General features: G+C 38.6%; 2 protein-coding genes across 5 annotated transcripts in view; one reads left to right on the top strand and one right to left on the bottom strand.

Annotated features, from left to right (window-relative positions):
• Positions 1-14589, top strand: part of CCDC146 (coiled-coil domain containing 146) — a 187666-nt gene extending 173077 nt beyond the window's left edge. For all 3 annotated transcript variants that reach the window (XM_072653160.1, XM_072653161.1, XM_072653162.1), the window contains 4 exons: positions 583-711; positions 2645-2782; positions 11672-11920; positions 13658-14589. In XM_072653160.1, the coding sequence (XP_072509261.1) occupies positions 583-711; positions 2645-2782; positions 11672-11920; positions 13658-13861 (720 nt within the window). In that variant the 3' untranslated portion in view covers positions 13862-14589. The remainder of the gene's footprint in view (positions 1-582; positions 712-2644; positions 2783-11671; positions 11921-13657) is intronic.
• A 4522-nt stretch (positions 14590-19111) lies between these two features.
• The window catches only part of GSAP (gamma-secretase activating protein), a 111365-nt gene continuing 110122 nt past the window's right edge, over positions 19112-20354 (bottom strand). For both annotated transcript variants that reach the window (XM_072653164.1, XM_072653163.1), the window contains one exon: positions 19112-19993. In XM_072653164.1, the coding sequence (XP_072509265.1) occupies positions 19902-19993 (92 nt within the window). In that variant the 3' untranslated portion in view covers positions 19112-19901. The remainder of the gene's footprint in view (positions 19994-20354) is intronic.

The raw sequence follows: 20354 nt of genomic DNA on the forward strand, positions 1-20354 counted from the left end.
CAGCCATTCCCCAACTGATGAGCATTCCCTCAATTTCCAATTCTTTCCTACCACAAAAGGGCTGCTATAAATATTGTTGTGCATGTGAGTCCTTTTCCCATTTTTATGATCTCTTTGTGATTCAGACCTAGAAGTAGTATTACTGGTCACAGGGTATGTACAGTGTTATATCCCTTTGGGCATAGTTCCAAATTGCTCTCCAGAATGGTTGGATCAGTTCACAACTCCACCAACAATGCATTAGTGTTACAGTTTTCCCATATCTTCTGTAGCATTTATCATTTTCCTATGTTATCGTGTTAGTCAATCTGATAGGTGTGATGTGGTACCTCAGAGTTGTTTTGATTTGCATTTCTCTAATCAATAGTAATTTAGAGCATTTTTTATATGACTTTTTCTTCATCTGAAAATTGCCTGTTCATATCCTTTGATCATTTATCAACTGGGGAATGAGAACCCAAAACTTTTAAAAAATGAATGTTAAATTTGTCTTTACTTGTAATTAGAAAAACGAAATGCTATAAAACCCCCAAAAATTGTTAAACAAAAATAATTTTAAAATAAGTGTTTCTTGTTCAATAGTTCTCACAGTGTACAGACAGAATAAATTTGCTGGAGAAACAATTTGTAAATCCTAGTGGAAAGAACAGAGCTCGCTTCCTGGGAGGAAAGGATATGACTGTGAAAGAAATGATCAGCAAGATAGATGAGGTAACACATTCTTTGTGCAAATTAGCCACTCTATGATATTTCAAGAATTATCATGATACTGTTTCATATTAATTTATATAGGTTCACACCTGAATTTCTGGCAGTCATGTTGTTTCCATGTAACTTAGTAATGTGAATTTAAATTGTCTTCAACTGGCTCATTAGAAATCCTGCTTTCAACTTTTGCTAAGGAAACAAAAATCCTATAGTATTAAAGATGCCAAAGAACCTTTGTTTGGTGGCCAAAAGGGGCAGCTTTGATATCTTACATGAATTTGTTTGCCTCCCTAATGGAAAAATATTAAGAGAGTGGAACAATATAAAATAGTGTATGATGGTCCTCACTTTCATATCAGGGCCAATCTAGTATAGGATTTGAGGTGATAGGACTATAGATGAGAAAAGAGGCTGCATAAATATTTGCTTCTCCCCTTTTCCTCCCCTCAGTACTGGATCCCAGGGCTAATCTTATCCATCAGTGTCCTAAGCTCTATCCCATCTCCTCAGCCCTGCTGCCTCATCCCCCAGGCTACACTTCTGTTCTTCCTCTAAGAATTTCCACCTTAATCTTCGGTCCTCTGGTGAAATCTCCTGCTTTTACAACCTTAGGCCTTTCATGTACAACTTGTGCCATGCGTGGAGTAAGTGAAAAAAAATAATGAAGCCTTTTCCTCATTTCTCTTACTTCTTGGTAATAGTTACAAAACAAGGCTTTGAAAAGTCTTAAATAATCATGTGCTTGCTTTAGGGACAGAAAAATAAGAAAGGAACTATAAAACTTCATCCTGTCCCACTCTATGGCCCAGAGCAGAAAGAAATCCTGGTTGGAAGGAACAGGTGGTAACAAAAGAGAACCTGAGAAAAGAAGGGGGATGACTGGAGAACCAGACTAGGTCTGAGTAGTATTGATGGAGGTTTACACTAGCAAAATGTCCTAACCCAATATACCTCCTTAACCATTGCTTTGGGCTCTCATCCCCCAGCTCTAACCCCAACCTCTGTCCCAGTCTTCACCCAAGTGTCCCTATTTTTGTGCCCCAACTGTTCTGGAGTCTCTGCCTGAGGCCACGTAGCCAACCCCTACCTGAATGTCTACCACCACTATAGGAGAAGACATAGGCAACTGGAATTCCAAGCTAGAACTCTGAATTATCCCTAAAATTGGCATTACACATGGTAGTCATGTTTTGTGGAACCACCGGCACAATACCAACTTTCAAGTTCAGTTCTGCACCTTCTGTCTACAATAGTGTATTGCTGTACTGGCAGAGTGAGTGGGTACAAATATTTGAAAGATTGTCATGTGGTCTTCCACATGATTAGATCTGTTCTGTTTGATCCTGGAAAGTAAAACTAAGGCTGATGGATAAAAGTTCCAGAGAGGCAAATTTTGAATCAGTATAAAGAAAATCTTCCTAATAATCAGAGCTTTCCAGACAAAAAGTGACCTCCCTCAGTGGGCAGTGGGTTCCCTGTCACCTGTGGTCTTCCAAGTAAGTGCTGAATAACCACTTGTTGGGGATATTTAAAGAAGAATCTGACCTTCAGTTAGAGTTTGGACAAGATGATCACTGAGAACCCTTCCAATTCTGGAAGTCCATGATTCTAGTTGTAGTATCAATTCAGTAGGCTCTTGTGGGCTAATTAACATTGTTTCCTTGGTAAAAATGTGTTAGGAATTTCAAATTGTATCTAGAATTTAAGAAAACAACCCATTTATAAGTTGGGGGTTACCTTTGACTGAGAATTCAAAAAACCATATGGATAAATTCACACACATGCACACACACATTCACACACACACACACACACACACACACACACATATCCAACACCAGTAATTTCAGGAATATTGAGAATGTACAACAGGGTACCAATTCTGAGCAGCAGCCTTCTTAGATTTACCTTTTCCTATTAATTATTTACAAACTAGCTGGAATTCCGTCTGGCAGAGAAAGAGGAGAAGCTACTAGAGAAGGAATTCATCTTTGAACAGGTCACCCGGCTCACAGATAGACTCCGCACGAGAACTGAGACCTGCAAGGAGGATACGCTGCTCTTGGCCAAAAAGGTTAGTTCTCAGATCCTGTGTCTCTTGTTCTCTGCTTTTTTGTTGCCTACATGTGTTTTTCACAGAATTGTGGTCTCTTAAAGGTAGAAGACATCCTTTCATGATGTACAAATCCTCTCTGTATCATTCTTGACATATGGTTATTAGACACTGTTAGAATACTTACAGTGGGTTTTATCTCTGAGATTTAGAGGAACCTCACAGAACTAGGCAGTGCTGAAAGCACTCAGTCTTTTTTTTGGTGGTTTTAAGGGAGGACCACATGGCTTAGCTGCATGTACTGAAGGGATCAGGTGGGGGAGACAACAAAGGAAGTGTATGAGGATAGCATCAGCCACCACCTCTAATCTGGAGGAGCAACTGATAGTTCCAAATAAAGGCGACCAATCAACTCTCAATACTTGGACCAACACTAGAACCTTTAAAGTGGGACCAGAAAGTCGAGAAGAAAGGCAACATCACCTAAGCAGCTGGAGCACAAGGGTCTTCAGGCTATGGTAGTAGTGGGTCTCAAGATGCAGCCAGGTTAATGGGAAGAACACTGACTTTGGAGCCAGAGGACATGGGCTGATATCCTGCCTCTATCCATACTACCTGTGTGACCTTGGACAAGCCATTTATTCTCTCTTGGCCTCAGTTTCCTCATCTGTAAAATGAGAGAACTGGTCTAGCTGGCCTCTAAAATCTCTTCTAGCTCTGAATCTATGATCCAATCCAAGGAATTCCATGATGCTTTTGCAAGAGGCGGCTCCCTGGACTTGGCCCATCTTTAAACCAGACAATGGGTGAGACTCCTGGCTCTGTGTTTACTTTCTGCCTCAGGGCAGTTCCAAGACTAGGGATACTTGGGATCAAATTAGTTTAGGGACTTTGAGAAGCAGGAAATGAATAAAGTAATGGACACTGATACAAATTATCACCATTTCCTAAGGAATATAAGTCAATTACTGTATGGAAACCAAAAGATCCAAAAAACTACCTTGGCCAGCAAACTCTTGGCAAGCAGAGAGCTGCAGCAGCTGAGGTGACACATTTTGAGGGTAATATGGGATCAATTCTCAAAATAACTGAAGGAGTCTTATATCAGAGGCTTATGGGGGAAAACCCAGGAATCTTATTACCAAAAAGAAAACTGCAAAAACATCAGTGTCCATTGATCCAGCTTGACAAAATCTTATGAATGTAACCTACACAACTATTAATGATTGTATCAAAGATTGCTCCATCACAAATTAAAAGAGAAATGCAAATCAAAAAAACTTTGAGTCTCATCTCACAACCAGCAAATTGTCAAAGATGATCTCAAAAAAAAAGTAAAAATTCAGTGTTTGAAGAACCAAGAAAATTATGTTAAGAAATTTGCCAAGATATCCCTCCCCTTTGACCCAGAAATCCCACTGCTAGAAATATGTAATACTCCAAAGAGGTCAATAGAAAAAAAGTGTCGTGTCTACATATGTCACTCAAGGTTCAAGCCTGGTGTGCTTACATTAAACTCTCCTCATTGGAGAGTACTCTGTGCTTGCATGAGGGGAGGAACTGAGGAGGGCTTGGAGGAGGAGAGATGTTGTTCTCTTGCTTTTGAGAAAAGACTCACATGGTTCCAAAACTAGAGGGAGAGAAAAATTTTGGAAAGAAGAAGACATATAGAGGAGTTGGCTCTGTAACATGTTCTTGAGTTACAGCATCTGTGAGACATTTCCAAGAATTTCTCCCTGAGCGAGATCAGGAACTCGCAGCTGAGCTGAGCTATATCTCTACCAGGGGGAGAGCTCAGTCACTCTGTGTATTGTCTGGTACATTCTAATTTTCATAATTCCTCTGATTTCTCTTTGCCATGAGATTGGATAGGCGGGTTTGTTCACGATTTGGGATGGTCTTTGTGTAATTCTCATTTGGTGGGAAGAGTGTATAAAGCCTTTAGCGATACCTTGGAAACACTTCTTGCTCATTAAGGGATAGTGCCCAGAAAAGCAGCTTCAATCTAAAAATAATTTTCCCTAGAATAGTAATATTTAGAAGGATTGATAGGTATAATCCTAGGCCAGCATCCCTTCTCAGAGAAGAACAGAATTGGTCAGCCCCTAGCCCCAAACTCCTGTTCCTCTCCAAGTATGAATCAAAGTCTCCATTAGAAAGGCAAGGGGTGGGACAAGGTTATGAGATCACAGAAATATTTATGTATACCTCCCCATGAAAACCACATTTGGACTAAACTACGTGGACATAAACATAACCTACATGGGCAATAAAATATTTATAACACTCCTTTTTGTAGTAGTAAAGAACTGGATACAAAAATAAATGCCCATTAATTGAGGGAATAACCATACTGAACATGCATATGAATAGTACAGAAAGCATGAGAAGAATTATATGAACTCACACAAAGGAAGCAGAATCAGGAATAGAATGTGCACAGTGACCACAACAATGCAAACAGAAATAACATCAGTAAGACAAAACTGAATTTGAGAAATTACAATGATCAAGCACCGAAGAAGAGATATGAGAATGTACTTCCTTCCCTTCTTCTATAGTGGGAGGATCTATGGGGAAGTAACACTGCATATCATGTTAAACTTTTTTCCCCTTCTTTTTTATTCTTTATTATAAAATGTGCTTCTCTAAGAAAATGAAAGACATCCTGAATAATGTAAGTGATGGAAAAATTCAAAATAGCAATGACATTTTTAAAACAACAAGAACCTACGCATACATCCAGGGCATTCCTGATGAAGGCATGATAAAGGCTTTCATGAACAATATTCCACAGCAAACTTTATCTTATCAATCACACAACTGGCTGAAAAGTGTACGGGATACAGGATCCCACTTGGCTTTTTCCTGGTTGAATATAAAAAGGCTCTCTCCCAATTCAATGCAATTTAATTCAACAAACATTTATTACCTACCTCATAAGGGCAAGATAATGTGTTAGGGAAACAAAGTAAAATGAAACAAGCTCTGCCCTGAGGATTTTTATTTCAGTGAGACAATACAACATATACACAGATAAGCAGAGGCATACTGGCACCAGCTCAAAATAGTTCATAAGCTGATTGTTAATTTTTTATGTTGAGCATTTTTACCTCAGAAATCAGAAAACACTGCAAATCAGGGCTTGATTTATTTTTGGTTGATTATCTAGAATTAATAAAGGGATGGAGAAAATAGTAATAATGCAGATTTTAAAATGTCATGCATGTGTTTGGTTGTTGGGTTTTTTTCCTGGAGAGCTGATTGTTAAACATTTATAAGTGTACCACTGCAGATAAGTACATAACAAATATCTACAGTTATACAATGCAATTTTAAGGAGAGAAAATTAAAAATTGTGTGTGTGATGGAAGGTGTGGGGAAATTAGTGAAGAACTTATGTAGAAAGTGGCACTGGATTGGTGTCACAAAGGAGGCTAAAGACTCTAGGAAGAAAATACAGAGAATCAGGAGCTTGCATGGTAAACTGCAGAAGGCCAATTTGACTGGAATAGGGAGCACACAAAGTGGAGTAATATAAACCATGACTGGAAAAAGTAGATGAGCATATCAACTAGCAAGTCTTTCCCTGACAAGGGAGGACTTTTGTTATTATTCAATCATTTCGGTTGTGTCCAACTCTTTGTGACCCCATGTGGGGTTTTCTTGGCAAAGATACTATTGGTTTGCCATTTTTCCTTCTCCAGCTCACTTTACAGATGAGGAAACTGAGGCAAACAGGGTTAAGTGACTTGCCCAGGGTCACACAGCTAATAAGTGTCTGAGGCCTGATTAGGACTCAGGAAGATGAGTCTTATTGATTTCAGGCCTGGCATTTTATCTACTGTACCACCTAAGTGCCCTAAGGGAAGGCTATAGCATTCTTAATGCATAGCTATGGGCTCTGAGATGCTACCTTCTGCCCATACGATCAATATGAATCCTCCACAGGCTAAGAGTAAGTCTGTTCTTTTGACCATTTTCCTCCTGGTACTGATTCGTAGCCTTAGCCCAAGTCAACTATCTGATTTGGGGTTAGAAAATATCTGTCAACTTCTACTAAATATCTAATCAACAATTTTGCATCTCTAAAACCTGTTTTGGGGAATCCAGCCAACAAAACCTCACAACGTGTGGAGATTGAGACAACAATGTTGCCTCAGCTTCCATGATACTCTCTGATTAGCATGCAAATTAATTCAAGGGCAAGAACAAACAACTTCTACCCCATTCTGCCTTCCTGCCTTGTTATGAATATCTGCCTTCAACAAAATTAATTACTTTTAGCCAGAACAAAAATGCTGGCTATCTCAGCCTTCAAAGAACTGATATCATTAGTCACTCAAAAGACCATTTTGTGTAGGTGTGGGTGTAGGTGTGAGTGGACAGCAGAATAAAAACAAGGATGAATTATGCAGGAGAAACCACCTAGAGGATATCTTCATAGAGATAAAAGATGTAGTAAGAACATAATCCACGTATTCTATTGGCATCACTTCTTAAACTGTGGGTCACAACCCCATATGGGGTCACATAACTGAACAGGGTGGTCACAAAAAATTTGACAACAATAAAAGTAAAAAAGTACACACTATCACCAAAAATTAATACAAAATCAAATGTAATGAATCCGAGGTGTTTCTTGTAGCCCTTGCCCATGTTGCATTGCACAACTTCACTGCAGCCTTGGTTTGGAACATACTACATGCACACTTTGTTCTGCACATGCCATCACGCCTCACAATACCGATGAACACTGCCAGAAACACCTCGGCTCAGATTTGAGACCACCATATGTTATGAATTGCAGTGTTTTTACTCTACATACAAAATTGCTAAAAAAATTTTAGCTTGGGATTGGAACAAAATTTCCAACAACTTCTGAAATGGCCCTACACATACTTCTGGTTTGTACTACGTATTTATGAGAAGCAGCATTCTCAGCTTTGAGGATTATAAAAACAGAATCAATCAACTCTGAAAAATGTTGAAGATGTTCTGCATCCTGCAGGATCAAATATTCTGCCAAGATTTAATTCTTTACATAAAAATAAACAAGTGTATCCATCTCACTAGGATGCAAATTTGCTTTCATCTTTAATAAATGGTAAAATTATATGTACACCAAAGAATTGTTTTAAAATAAATTTCTTTGTGATTTATTATCGGTAAATGTCTGATTTGTATGCCTATTTTATATACTTAAATGCCCAGGGCTGTGTAAAAATTACTCAGACAAAAAGGGGTCAGGAGTGGAAAACGTTTAAGAAGCTCTGATTTAGAGGAAGATTCCCCAGAATGTTGGATGAACTAGAACGACACAAGCAAAAGTTCCATGGGATACGAGGGTGTACACAAGAGGTGATATACTTCATCAGAGGGAGGCACTGGGTCATTGGGAATACAAATACAACAGTGAGATAGTCTACTAGTGGGGTACAACATGTTGATGGATAAATATAGTCTTAAGATGTAGTGATGAAAAGAGCAGGGGAGGGGTTGCCAATAGCTGGAGCAATCAGGAAAAGTTTCTTGAAGGAGTTGTCACTTTTGCTAAAACTTGAAGAAAGCGAATGGTTCTCTGAGAAGTGCAGATGAGGAGACTGGATGTTCCAAATACGTGAAGATAGCCTGTGGAAAGGAACAGAGGTGACAAATGGAATATTGAGTACTAGGGCCAATAAAGAAGTCAGTTTGGATGGAGTGCAAAGCATATGAGCAAGAGAAAAATGCAATCAGCTTGAAAAGGGAGACTGGAGGCAGATTTTGAAAAGTTTTAAATACTAAAGAGAGGAGTTTGTATCTTCTAAATAGTTAGTGAATCTTCTTGGGCAAAGTAGTGCCATGATCAGACTCGGGCTTTAGGAAGATCATTTTGAAATCTATGTGGTAGATAAATTGAGGAGAGCAGAAATTAGAATGGAGGGGAGGACAAGTCATTTCAATACAAAAAGCAGTCATTGAGTACGTACTATGTGCCAGGCACTTTAAGCAGTAGAAGAAGGGCAAAAAAAAAAAAAAAAGGAACTTATTACCAGGATCTCTCAGACTAAAAGGGGAAGAGAACACGGAAACAACTTTGTAGGAACAAGACATATATGTAGGCTAAATTGGAGATAATCTCAGAAGGAAGGCATTAAGAGTAAGCAAGGTTAGCAAAGGCTTCCTGTAGAAGGTTGACTTCAGCTGAGAACTGAAGGAAGAAAATTCTAGGCATGAGAGACAATGAAAAGTTCTGGAGTTGGGAGATGGAATGTCCTGTGTCCAGAACAAGAGAGGCCAGCATCACTGGAAAACAGAGCACCTTTGGAGAGGTAGTGACAATTAGGAGGCCATTGCAATAGTTCAGGAGAGAGCTGACACAGGTTTGGACTAGAGTGGTCGCTGTGTGAGGAAAGAGAAAGGAATGAATGGGTGAGAAAGAGAGGCTCAGAAGCAGAACCACTGAGACTTAGATAAGGGAGAATGGACAGTCAAGGACAACTGTGAACGGAACAGAAAGCCAAAGTTAATAGGAAGGGTGGGTTTATGGGGGAAAGATGATGAATCATAAATTAGAGTAGACAGAAGTCATGGAATTCTTATAATGTAAGAAATGACAAAAGGAACGGCATCATAGAAACTGGAAACACTTTCATGAACAGAGCAGATTAAAGTTAGCGCAGCCAGGGGAATGTTCATACAAGAACAAGCTCATCAAGTCAAATACCCTTGAAAGACCAGAACTCCGACGAGTGTGGTGATCAAGCAGAGGACCAGGGAGGATCCACACGACCCTCCTCCTAATACAGAGGTGATGGATTCAAGATCCAAAAGGAGACAAGGCCAGTTGGAGAATTTGTTTTCTTGCCTTTGCATATCTGTTACAACGTAGTTGTTTTCTTCTTTTTTTAAAAAAAAAAATAATGTTGAAGGATGGTGGGAAGGAGAGAAGAGAAATGCTTATGAAATGAAAGTTAATTAGCTTGTCAGCCGCCAAGCATCTAGTAAGCTCTTGCTATGTGCCAGGTCCTATGCCAAGGGCTAAAGACACAAAGGAAAAAGGAAAACCAGTCCTCCCCTCAAGGAGCTCAAATTCTGAACAGACTATGAGACATATGTAGTAGCAGACATGGAAGGAACAGCAAGGAGGCCAGTGTCACTGCATGATACAGGGCATGAAGAGTAAAATGGGAGAACTTTGGAAAGGTAGGAAGGGCCTGGCTTGGGGAGGGCTTTAAATGCCAAGCAGAGAACAAGGTATTTGATCCTGGAGGTCACAGGGAGCCACTGGAGTGTGGGGGGCAGGATAGGCAAGGGGCTGGGTTATGCAGAGTGTGAAATGCTCAGACCAACAACACTTTAGGAAAATCACTTTGACCTCTGAATGTCTGTCAGTCAATAAAGATTTATCAAACACCAACTAAATGTCATACGTCGTACTAAGCAATAGCAATACAAAGATAGGTAAAAGACTTTCTATGTTCTCAAAAGAGCTCACAGTCCAGTGGGGAAGACAACTATAGAAGATAACTATGTTCAAACAAGCTAGACAGAGGATAAGCAGGGAATAACCAAGAGAGGGAAGGCAATAATTTTAAGAGGGATTGGGTCTGTCTCTCTCTTTCTCCATCTCTGTGTCTGTCTCTCTCCATATGAAGATGATATGAAAAATAAAATTTTTTTAAAAAGAGGAGAGAAAGAATGAGAGAGAGAGAGAGAGAGAGAGATTGGGAAAGGCCTTCTACAGTGTAGAAGGTGGGATGAGATTGTAATAGTGACACTCATAGGACAAGAGCTATTTGTTTGAATCGATTTCCAGCACCCATTTTGTCACAAGTCTGATGACTTGTCTGATGGCTAACTTAAGTGTTGTAACTGAACTACCCTTGGGTGTTTACAGCCAATGGAACAAAGAGCCACAGGGCATCATGCTCAGAGAAATATCTGGCATCAATTGAGTCTTTTTGTCCAGATGTATTTAGTATTATTGGAAGCAAATCACCATCTACAAGGTTACCTTAACTGAGTATCTGATGTGGAAAAGCATTTGAAAAAAGTTCTCCTCCCCATCAAATTTTACTAACAAGTTTTTCTTAGACTTGTCCACACTTCGTAGTCCCCTGGGGGATGCATTAAGGCCTTGAGCATCACCAGGAAGAGTTCCTTAGTATCAGTACTCTGATTTTTGTTTCCATTTTAAATAAAATTCCCTCAGGGCTTGAGCATGTTCTAATTTTCTTAGCTAAGTAAACCATAACTCTGTAATATAGTTTTTACTCTTCTAGGTATTACATTCCTATACAATTAACAATCAATAAAAGTCTGAAACTAGATATGAGGAATCAAAAATTTGGGATCCCTTCAAACCTCTACTGACATATATGTATCTCAGAATTAGAAATCTAAAAGGGATTAAAATCACTAAGAAGTTGTCTTCTTGGATAAGTCATAACCTGTCTGAGCCTCAGTTTCTTCCCCTGTAAATGAAACAACTGGACTGGATAATGTCTAAGATTCCTTCCAGCTCTGAAATGCTATGAATTCTAGGTGACTCCCCCTTCCTTTGATCAGAAATGCCCTTTAACCATCACAGAAAACTAGTAGCTGTCTGCTAATTCCTTTGCTGTTCAGTCAAAGCAAGCTCTACAACCTTTCCCCCTCACAGGTTCTAGTACTGCAAAATCCTGCCAAGTGGTTAACCTAATGCCCTCCTGCTACATTGAAATGCATGAAGTACTCTTTGTCCTCCCAGATGCTCATGGTGTTGGGTTTTTTAATATAAATAGATGTTGGAGAAAACTGTTAACAGCAGAAACATTTGTCAAACCCATGAGTCAACCCTTGATGGTTTTTCCATCAGTTCCTTTCCATTGGGTCTGTTAAGGACAAGTCTACGCATTCCTTAAATTTTCATCCCTTTAATTCCAGATGAATGAGTATCAGAAGAAAATAAAAGAAACTACGCACAAAATGATGGCTCTTGTGGCTGAGCTGTCCATGCAGCAAGCTCTTGCTCTTGAACTACAAAAGGAAGTCAGGGACAAACAAGAGTTCCTTACAAATTGCAATGAAAGGCTAGAGCAAGGGCTGCCACTTAGCAAAGAAGTTGAGGAAGACTGGCTAAAGGTGCTGCGAGATGAAGACTTGCGTCAGTTAGCTGTGGCAGAAAGGACGATGGTAAGTTTGGGATCTAGGGTTGCATTTGTAATATCTATAAGACACAGGAAAGGTCAGGAGCCATGGGAGCTCACCCTTCTCCCTTCAGTACCCTCTCTATGTTGATGATTGGGAGCCATTAGATTCTAGAGCTTCTAAACCTGAGATCTATGAAGTGTTTTTTAAAATATTTTGATAGCTATAGTTCAATATTTTTTATTTTGCTCTGTAATCCTATGTATTTTATTTTATGTGTTTAAAAGCAGTATTCTGAGAAGGGATCCATAGATTTCACTAGATTGCTGTAATGGCAAGTAAATAGGATCTTTTCCTGTTTTTGTTTTTACTAAAACACCCATTGTTGGGCCTGGGAAGATTTGTAGGAAGGTCCATGCCATTTGTTAATGAGGCACTGGTTCTCAAGGGATGTGATGCTCTCTGGCTCTAAAAAGTGTATAAAGACTCTGAGGTGTGGGTTTTATTTTGGGGCTTACTGACTGGAAGTATTTGTTTGGCCAGACAGGGACTCTGGGAAGCCACTAAAGGAGCCCCCCAGCTTTGAGAACCCAGATGTTGTGCTTCCCTCTTTGATAACTATGATCAGACAGTTGGACTGTCTGTTGAGGTGTGGTCAGGCAGGGGAAGCCATGTCTGTTGATTTTTAATTTCTCTGTATTTTCTTTGAAGTTCAGGGTGCTGACTCCCCTGAACTAGGTGAATGATACATGTGCTTGATTAAAGTGATTGTTAACCCCTCAAAAGTTGCCTTTCCTTTTATGAATGCAGATCTAAGAACCTGTGATAGCAGGCACCCTTGTGTATGTTGGGGTGCTTACTGATACAGTTGCCAAAGAAGATCCATGATACACAAGAGGTGAAGAAGCCCTGCCTTAGTCTGTGAAAAGAACTAGGAAGTTGTTGGGTGCTGAGGGCCATGACCTCCTCTTCCCTCAAAGGGTCTTCTTTTCGTTGCCTGTCAACTCTGCTCTTTCATCCAGAGGATTTGCTGGGTGCAAAAACATGTTACTCGGTTTTTGTCACCTCCGTTACATCATCCCTCGTGTTTCCTTGCTACATGAGCTGCATGAAAGCTGCTCCTTTTTCCCCTGGGTTGTATTTCTGCTAGTTTGTTGGTAGAAGAGTTTGGGGGCCATTGAGCAGTTTCCTAAGAAACAGAATCCCAGTAACGTTGTACTGCATGGGCAGCAAAGTTATGCTATGGGAGCATTAAAGTTTGATTTGGTTTTTTTCCTCCCATCCTTTAAGGTCAATGTTTTGTACGTTGACATTTTCTTTTCCCATTCCCCTCCATATCCCTGCCCCATCCTGCCTCTCCATTAGAACCCACCACTGGCCTTTAGTCCCTTCCCCCAGTGTATTTACATTAGCCAAAAGAAGTATCATAGGAGCACATATTTGTAGTTGGAAGGAATCTATTGGACCATTCTATCCAATTCTTATTTCATGGAGGAGGAAATTGAAGCTCTGAGAAATAACTTGTCCAAGGTCAAACAGCTAGCAAATGACAGACGTAGGATATGAATCAAGGTCCTCTGCCTTCGTGCTGTTGCTATCAATAAATATTTAATCAACAAAATTTATTAAGCACTTACTATGTGCCAGGCACTGTGCTCAGTGCTGGGGATACAAAAAGAAACAAGACAGTCCCTGTCTTCAAGGAGCTTGCAATCTGATATTGTCCAAACCGGTGTGACTTGCTGTCTTTTTCTGCAAACTAAAGGAAATCTTTCTTTGCAGATGGCCTTGGAAGAGAAAAACAACACACCATCCAATGGAGTTTACACGACAGCGATTCAGCGCCCCAATGCCTACATCCCAGAAGCAGAAGCCACACTGCCCCTGCCTCGGCCTTACGGCCGAGCTCCTCCATTCAAGCCATCTGAGCCTGGCTCCAATATGAGGCACATAAGAAAGCCCACTATAAAACCAATTGAAATTTGAATATGTAAACAAGAAAAGGCCCCAAGGCTAAATTTCCCAAAGACTTCAAACAGGCTTCCATTCAACCCACAGCTGGGAAACTGTGAGCAAAATAAGTCTACAAGGTTTTCACAATATTGGGCAGATTAGGAACAGGGACCTGCGATTCACTCACTTCAGGTCCTACAAAGGAAGCCTATTACTATCCAAAAACCATTTGCATTTGTATAGAATTTAGAATTGCAGCTAAAATTTGGACAAAATATTTTGATCATTTAGTTATTATTTTGCAATTTGTGTGCTGACCATTGTTCAGGTTAAATTTCTCTTTAAACATGTTCCTACTGCTAGAATCAGAATAATCAGCACTTTTTCCACAGAAAGTCAAATTAATTCAATCCAGTGTGGCATATTTTTTAAAATTAAAAAAAATATATAAATTAAACAGTATTATACTTGTTCTTGTGAAATAGTTTATTCCTAAGACTTGATAGGTAAATACTATTTAGGTTAATTTAAATCATTTTAAAATCAGTAGGAAAGCATGATATGTAAAGGAATATTATAATTCTTTGGCAAAGTCAAGAATCTTTTTACAGCCATGTGAAGGGTTTAAAAAAATACTTCTGTCCCTCTTTTTGGTCACTGTACCAAAAAAAAAATTAAATGACTATTTTGACAAGCTCCCAAATTCTGGTGCCAGATGCTTTCATAATTTTAATAAATTCAATTCAATGCATTCTTATAAAGTGTCCAGTGCATGCAAAGCACTGTGCTAAGCTTCAAGGGTGATACATAAATAAGATAGCTCCTTCTCTTCAATGGGAGTAATAGTTGAGATATACTCCTAGAAGCTCTCTTCTTTTAGAAGACATAAGATATATACATAGATATATATATATAGATATATACATACAGACATACATATATCTCTATATATACAGAAACCTAACTATAACACAAAATAGAATGTGACAAATACACAAGAACCAAAATAATATTAAGGCTCAGCTCATGAATCACAGGATGCCATATTGACAGTTGGAAAAGATCTCAAAGATTATCTAGTCCAAGTAACTCATTTTATAGACTAGGGAAGTTTTCCTGAGGAGAGAAGCAAGTGAGATGAGGACATTCCTGTTGATTCTCCAACATAGAGCCAACACATGGCAATGATTAGGGTAATCATTTACCCTGAGGGAAAACTCCTATCCAAAAAAAAAAAAAACCAAAACCCAATGAAGTAGAGTATAAATTAGAATGCAAGTAAGAATGTAAATGGGAGACTAAGCCAGGGCAGAAATCAAGAGTTTCTTGAGAATATCAAGGTCCAATGAACTGAGATAGATGTAGGAAAGTGGGCTAGAATAGATGCCTTAAGCCATAAGCATATACATAGAAATCAGGAAAAGGAAGGAAGACTCAAAATGGTGGAGTAGTAGGAAGTAGAGCCAAATTCTTCCATACAACTTTTCCACAAAAATCTAGAAAATGCACCAGAGGCCTGTCCAGAAAATCCAATAAAAAGTCACAATGAGTAATTCTCACCAGGATGGCCTAGGAAGATAGACAAATCTATAGACTCTGGGGATAGGTGTAGTCAGGAACAGTTGTACACAAAGCATTCCAGTGCAGAGACAGAGTGCTGAGGATGTGCATCAGGATAGGAAGAGGTCCCATACCCACACAGAGGGGCTGACCTTGTTCAAGTTGAAGGAAGGGGTAGGTACCAACTGGCAGCTCTGTTGCTCACTGTCCAGTTTCTGATCATGGATGCAGGGATGAGAGGACCTGTACCTAGCTGAGGAGTGGTAGGCCTAAGTAGTGTACTGAATAAGCAGCAAGTTGAGAAGCAACCAGGAGCTGTGTGACTCTAAATCCTGTAGCAAATTGGACTAGAGGTTCTAGCCTACAACCTGGAATCCTACAAGGGAATAACCAAGGCAGGAACCTAAGATCATTTGGGGAGCACTCAAAGCTTACAGGACCCCATCCTTCTCTGAGATCATGGAATGATGCAACAATATTCCCATGAAACCAGCATAAACCAAGAGTATACAAGCTCAGTCAAGACATTTCCCTCAGAAGTGCACAGAGCCCAGCCTTTACATAAGGACTAAAGGAAGGAAGTCAGCAGGGGACAAAAAAAGCAATCAAAAAAAGAATCTTAGAGAGTTTTTATGGTAACAGGGACAAACCTAGACACAAACCTAGAAGAAAATAACCTCAAAATATCTTTAAGAAAAGTCCCAGAAGAAAACACAGATTATATGAAATTAAACTAGAATTCCTAGAAGGAAGTTAGAGAGTTTTTGTTTGCTTTTGTTTTACAAAATGAAAAATGATTTTGTAAAAGAAATGTGAGCACTAGAAGAAAAAGTTGGGAAAAAATAATTGTAGAAGAAAGATTTGGAATTAGAATTAGCAATTTGAAATAACAGGTACCAAACTTAACCCAACAATAAACTCCTTGAACATTAGAATGGAACAAATTAAAGTTAGTGACTCTATAAAACAATAAGACATATAAAAAACAAAGTCCAAAGACTAAAAAAATTGAAAAAATTTTAGATATCTCACAAACAAAACAATAAATCTGGAAATCATATAAATGAGAGATAATTTAAGAATCATTAGACTACCTGAAATACATAACCACAAAAAGGGCCTAGACATAATAAAAAAGGAAAAAAAAACCATAAAATGATCCTCATCTTTTAGAACCAGAGGGCAAGGAAGAAATAGAATCTACTGGTCACCTCCTGAAGGAAATACCCAAATGAAAACTCCCAGAAAGATTATAAACAAAATCCAGAGCTTACAAGTCAAAGAAAAATAATTCAGGCAGACAGGATCACACAGGATTTAGCAGATACCCCTAAAAAGGAGAGGAGAGCTTGTAATACAATATTCTAGAAGACAAGAAACGTAGGCTTAAAACTAAGAAGAATTTATCCAGGAAAGTTTATTATATATCTGGGGAGGAGAGGGGGAAGGGAGGAGAAGCAGAAGGGTAGAGAGGGAAGAGATTTTTTTTTTTTTAATGAAATATAGGTCTTCTAAGTATTCCTGTTGAAAAGACTCAAGATGTGTAGAAACTTTGAAACTGGCAAGGAGAAGACTACACACACACACACACACACACACACACACACACACACACACAAGGTTGGATACAGAAATACATTTCACTCAACAGAGAAAAAGGATAGAAGGAACACTGCTCCAGGATAAGCTGTGCTGAAGAAATCAAGTTAACACTTCCTGTACTTGCTATAGCCAGGTTTTCCAGGTGGGCAGACTACCTAGAGTTTCTCATGTTCTGGTGGTTTTGACAAGCTAGAATAAGTCCAAGTTACATTGCAGTACATGCTCCAGTTCCTAGTATGAGAATATGAGACCACTATTCAGGCATGTAACAACATATTGATCCAGAAAGTCATCAAAGATATTAATGAGTAAAAGGTTGCTGCAACATTGGGTAGCCCATATTTCATATAAGTTATAGAATAAGAGCCTATTAGAATTGGAAGGCAACTTACAGATCATTTACCTGGTCAAGACTATTTTCTATAACACCACCAACAAATGGTCACCCAGCTTCCACTTGAACTACACTGAAGGGGGCACCTCTCCTAAAAGTGATTCCAGATGATGGGGTACTAAGTGAGTGGTATAGATAACAAATGCTGCAAGTTTAAATGGAGTGCAAGAAATCTCTTTAGGTTTGAATGGTCTAGAAAAGTTTCATGGACAAGGTGGGGATATAGCTGGGCCTAAATGGATAGTGTTTAGATTGAGACAAATGAGATGTTTCTATGTAAGGCCAACGAAGCAGAAATGAAAGTGTACGGCCTTGTCAAGAGATAGTGAGACGATGTATTTAGTGGCAAAGAATTGGGTTGGAAAATGGCAGACACTAAGGTTGGGTAGGTACAGTTGGGTCAGATTACAGAAAATCTTGAACATCAAACTAATGGGAAAACATTGAGCAGGGAATAAAAGGATGAAAGCGTAACCTCTAATCAGTATATAGAATAGATTAGAGTGGAGAAAGCCTGAGGGCAAGAGTTCAGTTAGCAAGTTATTACAACAGTATAGGGTTGAGACAATGACATAATGAAATATACTAGTGGCAGTGGGATGGAAAAGAAAAAGAAGAGACAGGAGGAATCAAAAGGACATGAGAGAGGGAGAAATCAAAGAAAATAAGTATTTGTAGCTTGGGTAACTAAGAACTGACATGAAAGGGTGAAAGAAGGAGGTTGGCTTGTGGAATGTTGGGAGGGAGACATAATGCATTGGAAATGCAGTCAGATGAACAGGATGCTTTCAGAAAACCCTGTAAATGCTTACATGATGCAAAATCAAGTGAACAGAGCCAAGAGAACACTGTACACAGTTACAGCAATATTAACTACTCTCAGCAGTACAATGATCCAAGACAATTCCAAAGGACTTATAATAAACAGTGCTGTCCACCTCCAGACAGAGAACTCACAGAGTCTAAATGCAGATCAAAGCATACTATTCTTTATTTTTTGTGTGTGGGGGAGGATATTTTTGTCTTTTTCTTTCACAACGTGACTAATATGGAAATATATTTTGCATGATTGCACATGTATAACCTATATCAAATTGCATTCTCTCTCAGGAAGGGGGGATGCAATGGAGGGAGGGAGAGAATTTGGTACTCAAATTTTTTTAAAATTAATCTTAAAAATTGTTTTTACATGTAATTAAGAAGAAAATTAAATTAAAAAAAAAAAGAAAAGCAGTCAAAGTTGCACATACAGATTCAGGAATCATCTGAATAGAGATCATCCCTGAAGCCAAGAGGGTGTATGGTTTCTTAAGGCAGGGTTCTTATCATGGAGTTTGTGAATGCAGGGATTGTTGTATTTGTAATAATATATTTCGACAACTGCATTGTGATGTAATTGATTTCCTCTTTTAATCCAAGATATTTTCATTTGTGCACTTAAAAATATTATTCATTAGACTGTCAAAGTGGTCCATTGTACAAAAAAAAGTTAAAAATCTTTTGCCCTATGGGAAAGCATATAGAGAAAAGTAGGAAAGAGCCTTGGGCAATGCCTACAAATCAATACACAGAACTTAAATGGAATTTCTAGAACTGATAATGAAAGATTAGGACAACTGAGATTATATAAACTTTTGAAGACCAAGAGAGAACATAATTCAGATAGTCATACATCCTGGCTTTTTTCAGAAGAGCTAGGATTTAAAACAAAAAAAACATCAAGGATCTTTTAGACAAACTTTTCAATGGAATTTTAATATCGAGATTTCTCTAAACAAATTTTATAAACACTACAAAAAAGGCAACAGTATAAAATTAAATAAAAGTTTCCTGTAATCATTTCAATTACAAACTCCAAGTGTACAATATACAAACATTACAAATTATTCTACATTGGAAAGAAAGGCAGCTTTAATTACATACAATCAAACTGGGTTTTTATACTGAATATGCAACTTTTCCTCTTTTTTAATCATGCATTATTTACAAAAAAGGCCACTTATTTGTTTTTATTATCTTGTTCTCCTTATTTTCAATATATTTTACCGCAAGTTGGAAATTTTTAAACCCCTAGGCATTTTGGATACAGTCATCATATAATTATTCTTAAATCTCCATTTTTTCTTCAGAAAATAGACAGCACAAGAGTTAGAGAAACTCTTCTGTGAGCAGTATCTGGAAGGTCATTTACCTGTTCCCTAGATCGGGTCCTGATTTTCTATATACATGCCTTTCATCTTCTGTTCAGATGGGAAGAACTAAAGTAATTTAGGCCAGCATTTATGAGCCCTTCTTGAAATGTTCAACCCCTTAGGATTGTCCTTTCCCCAAATAGAAGTCATTGTTTATTTATTTTTAGTTATTTACTGATGAGCTCTGTACCACCTCGATGACTAGAGAGCATCTGGGAATTTTTCTTCGGTGCAAATAGTTCTAAGGTCCATTGTAAATTTTTTTTTAATAAAATGGGAAATACTGATGGTAAATTCCTAGAAGTCAGTTGTTATCACAGCTCTTTTATAAGTTCAAGAGGATCGTGGTTTCTTTCAGTGCTGTTTCCTCTACAAATTTTGTGTCCACACTGTCACATCCTTCAAAGGGATTCAGAGCTAGAGAAAATAGAGGAGATTATTGTAAGCCTCTGGCAACAAGGTATGTGGCCTTCCAACTCTTACATTTAGTGTAGGCTGTAATTCAACTCAGAGAATTTCAGAGTCCAACCCAGTCAGGAAGTAGTAAGTCCTTCTAGGATATCGCCAAGACTCTACCTGAAGAACTCAAGAGATGGGGTACTCATTACCTAGTGAAACAAACCACTCTGCTCGTGGATTGTTCTAATTGTTTGGAATTATTTTTCTGAAATTGGGTCAAAATCTGCCTCTCTACACATTCCACCAACTGGTCCAAGTTCTGCTTTTTGGAGCCAAGCTTTTCAGAAGAATTTTTGGTTCATTACTGTGAACGTCATCA

The sequence above is a fragment of the Notamacropus eugenii genome, chromosome 3 (genome assembly GCF_028372415.1).
Source record: "Notamacropus eugenii isolate mMacEug1 chromosome 3, mMacEug1.pri_v2, whole genome shotgun sequence".
NCBI lineage: Eukaryota > Metazoa > Chordata > Mammalia > Diprotodontia > Macropodidae > Notamacropus > Notamacropus eugenii.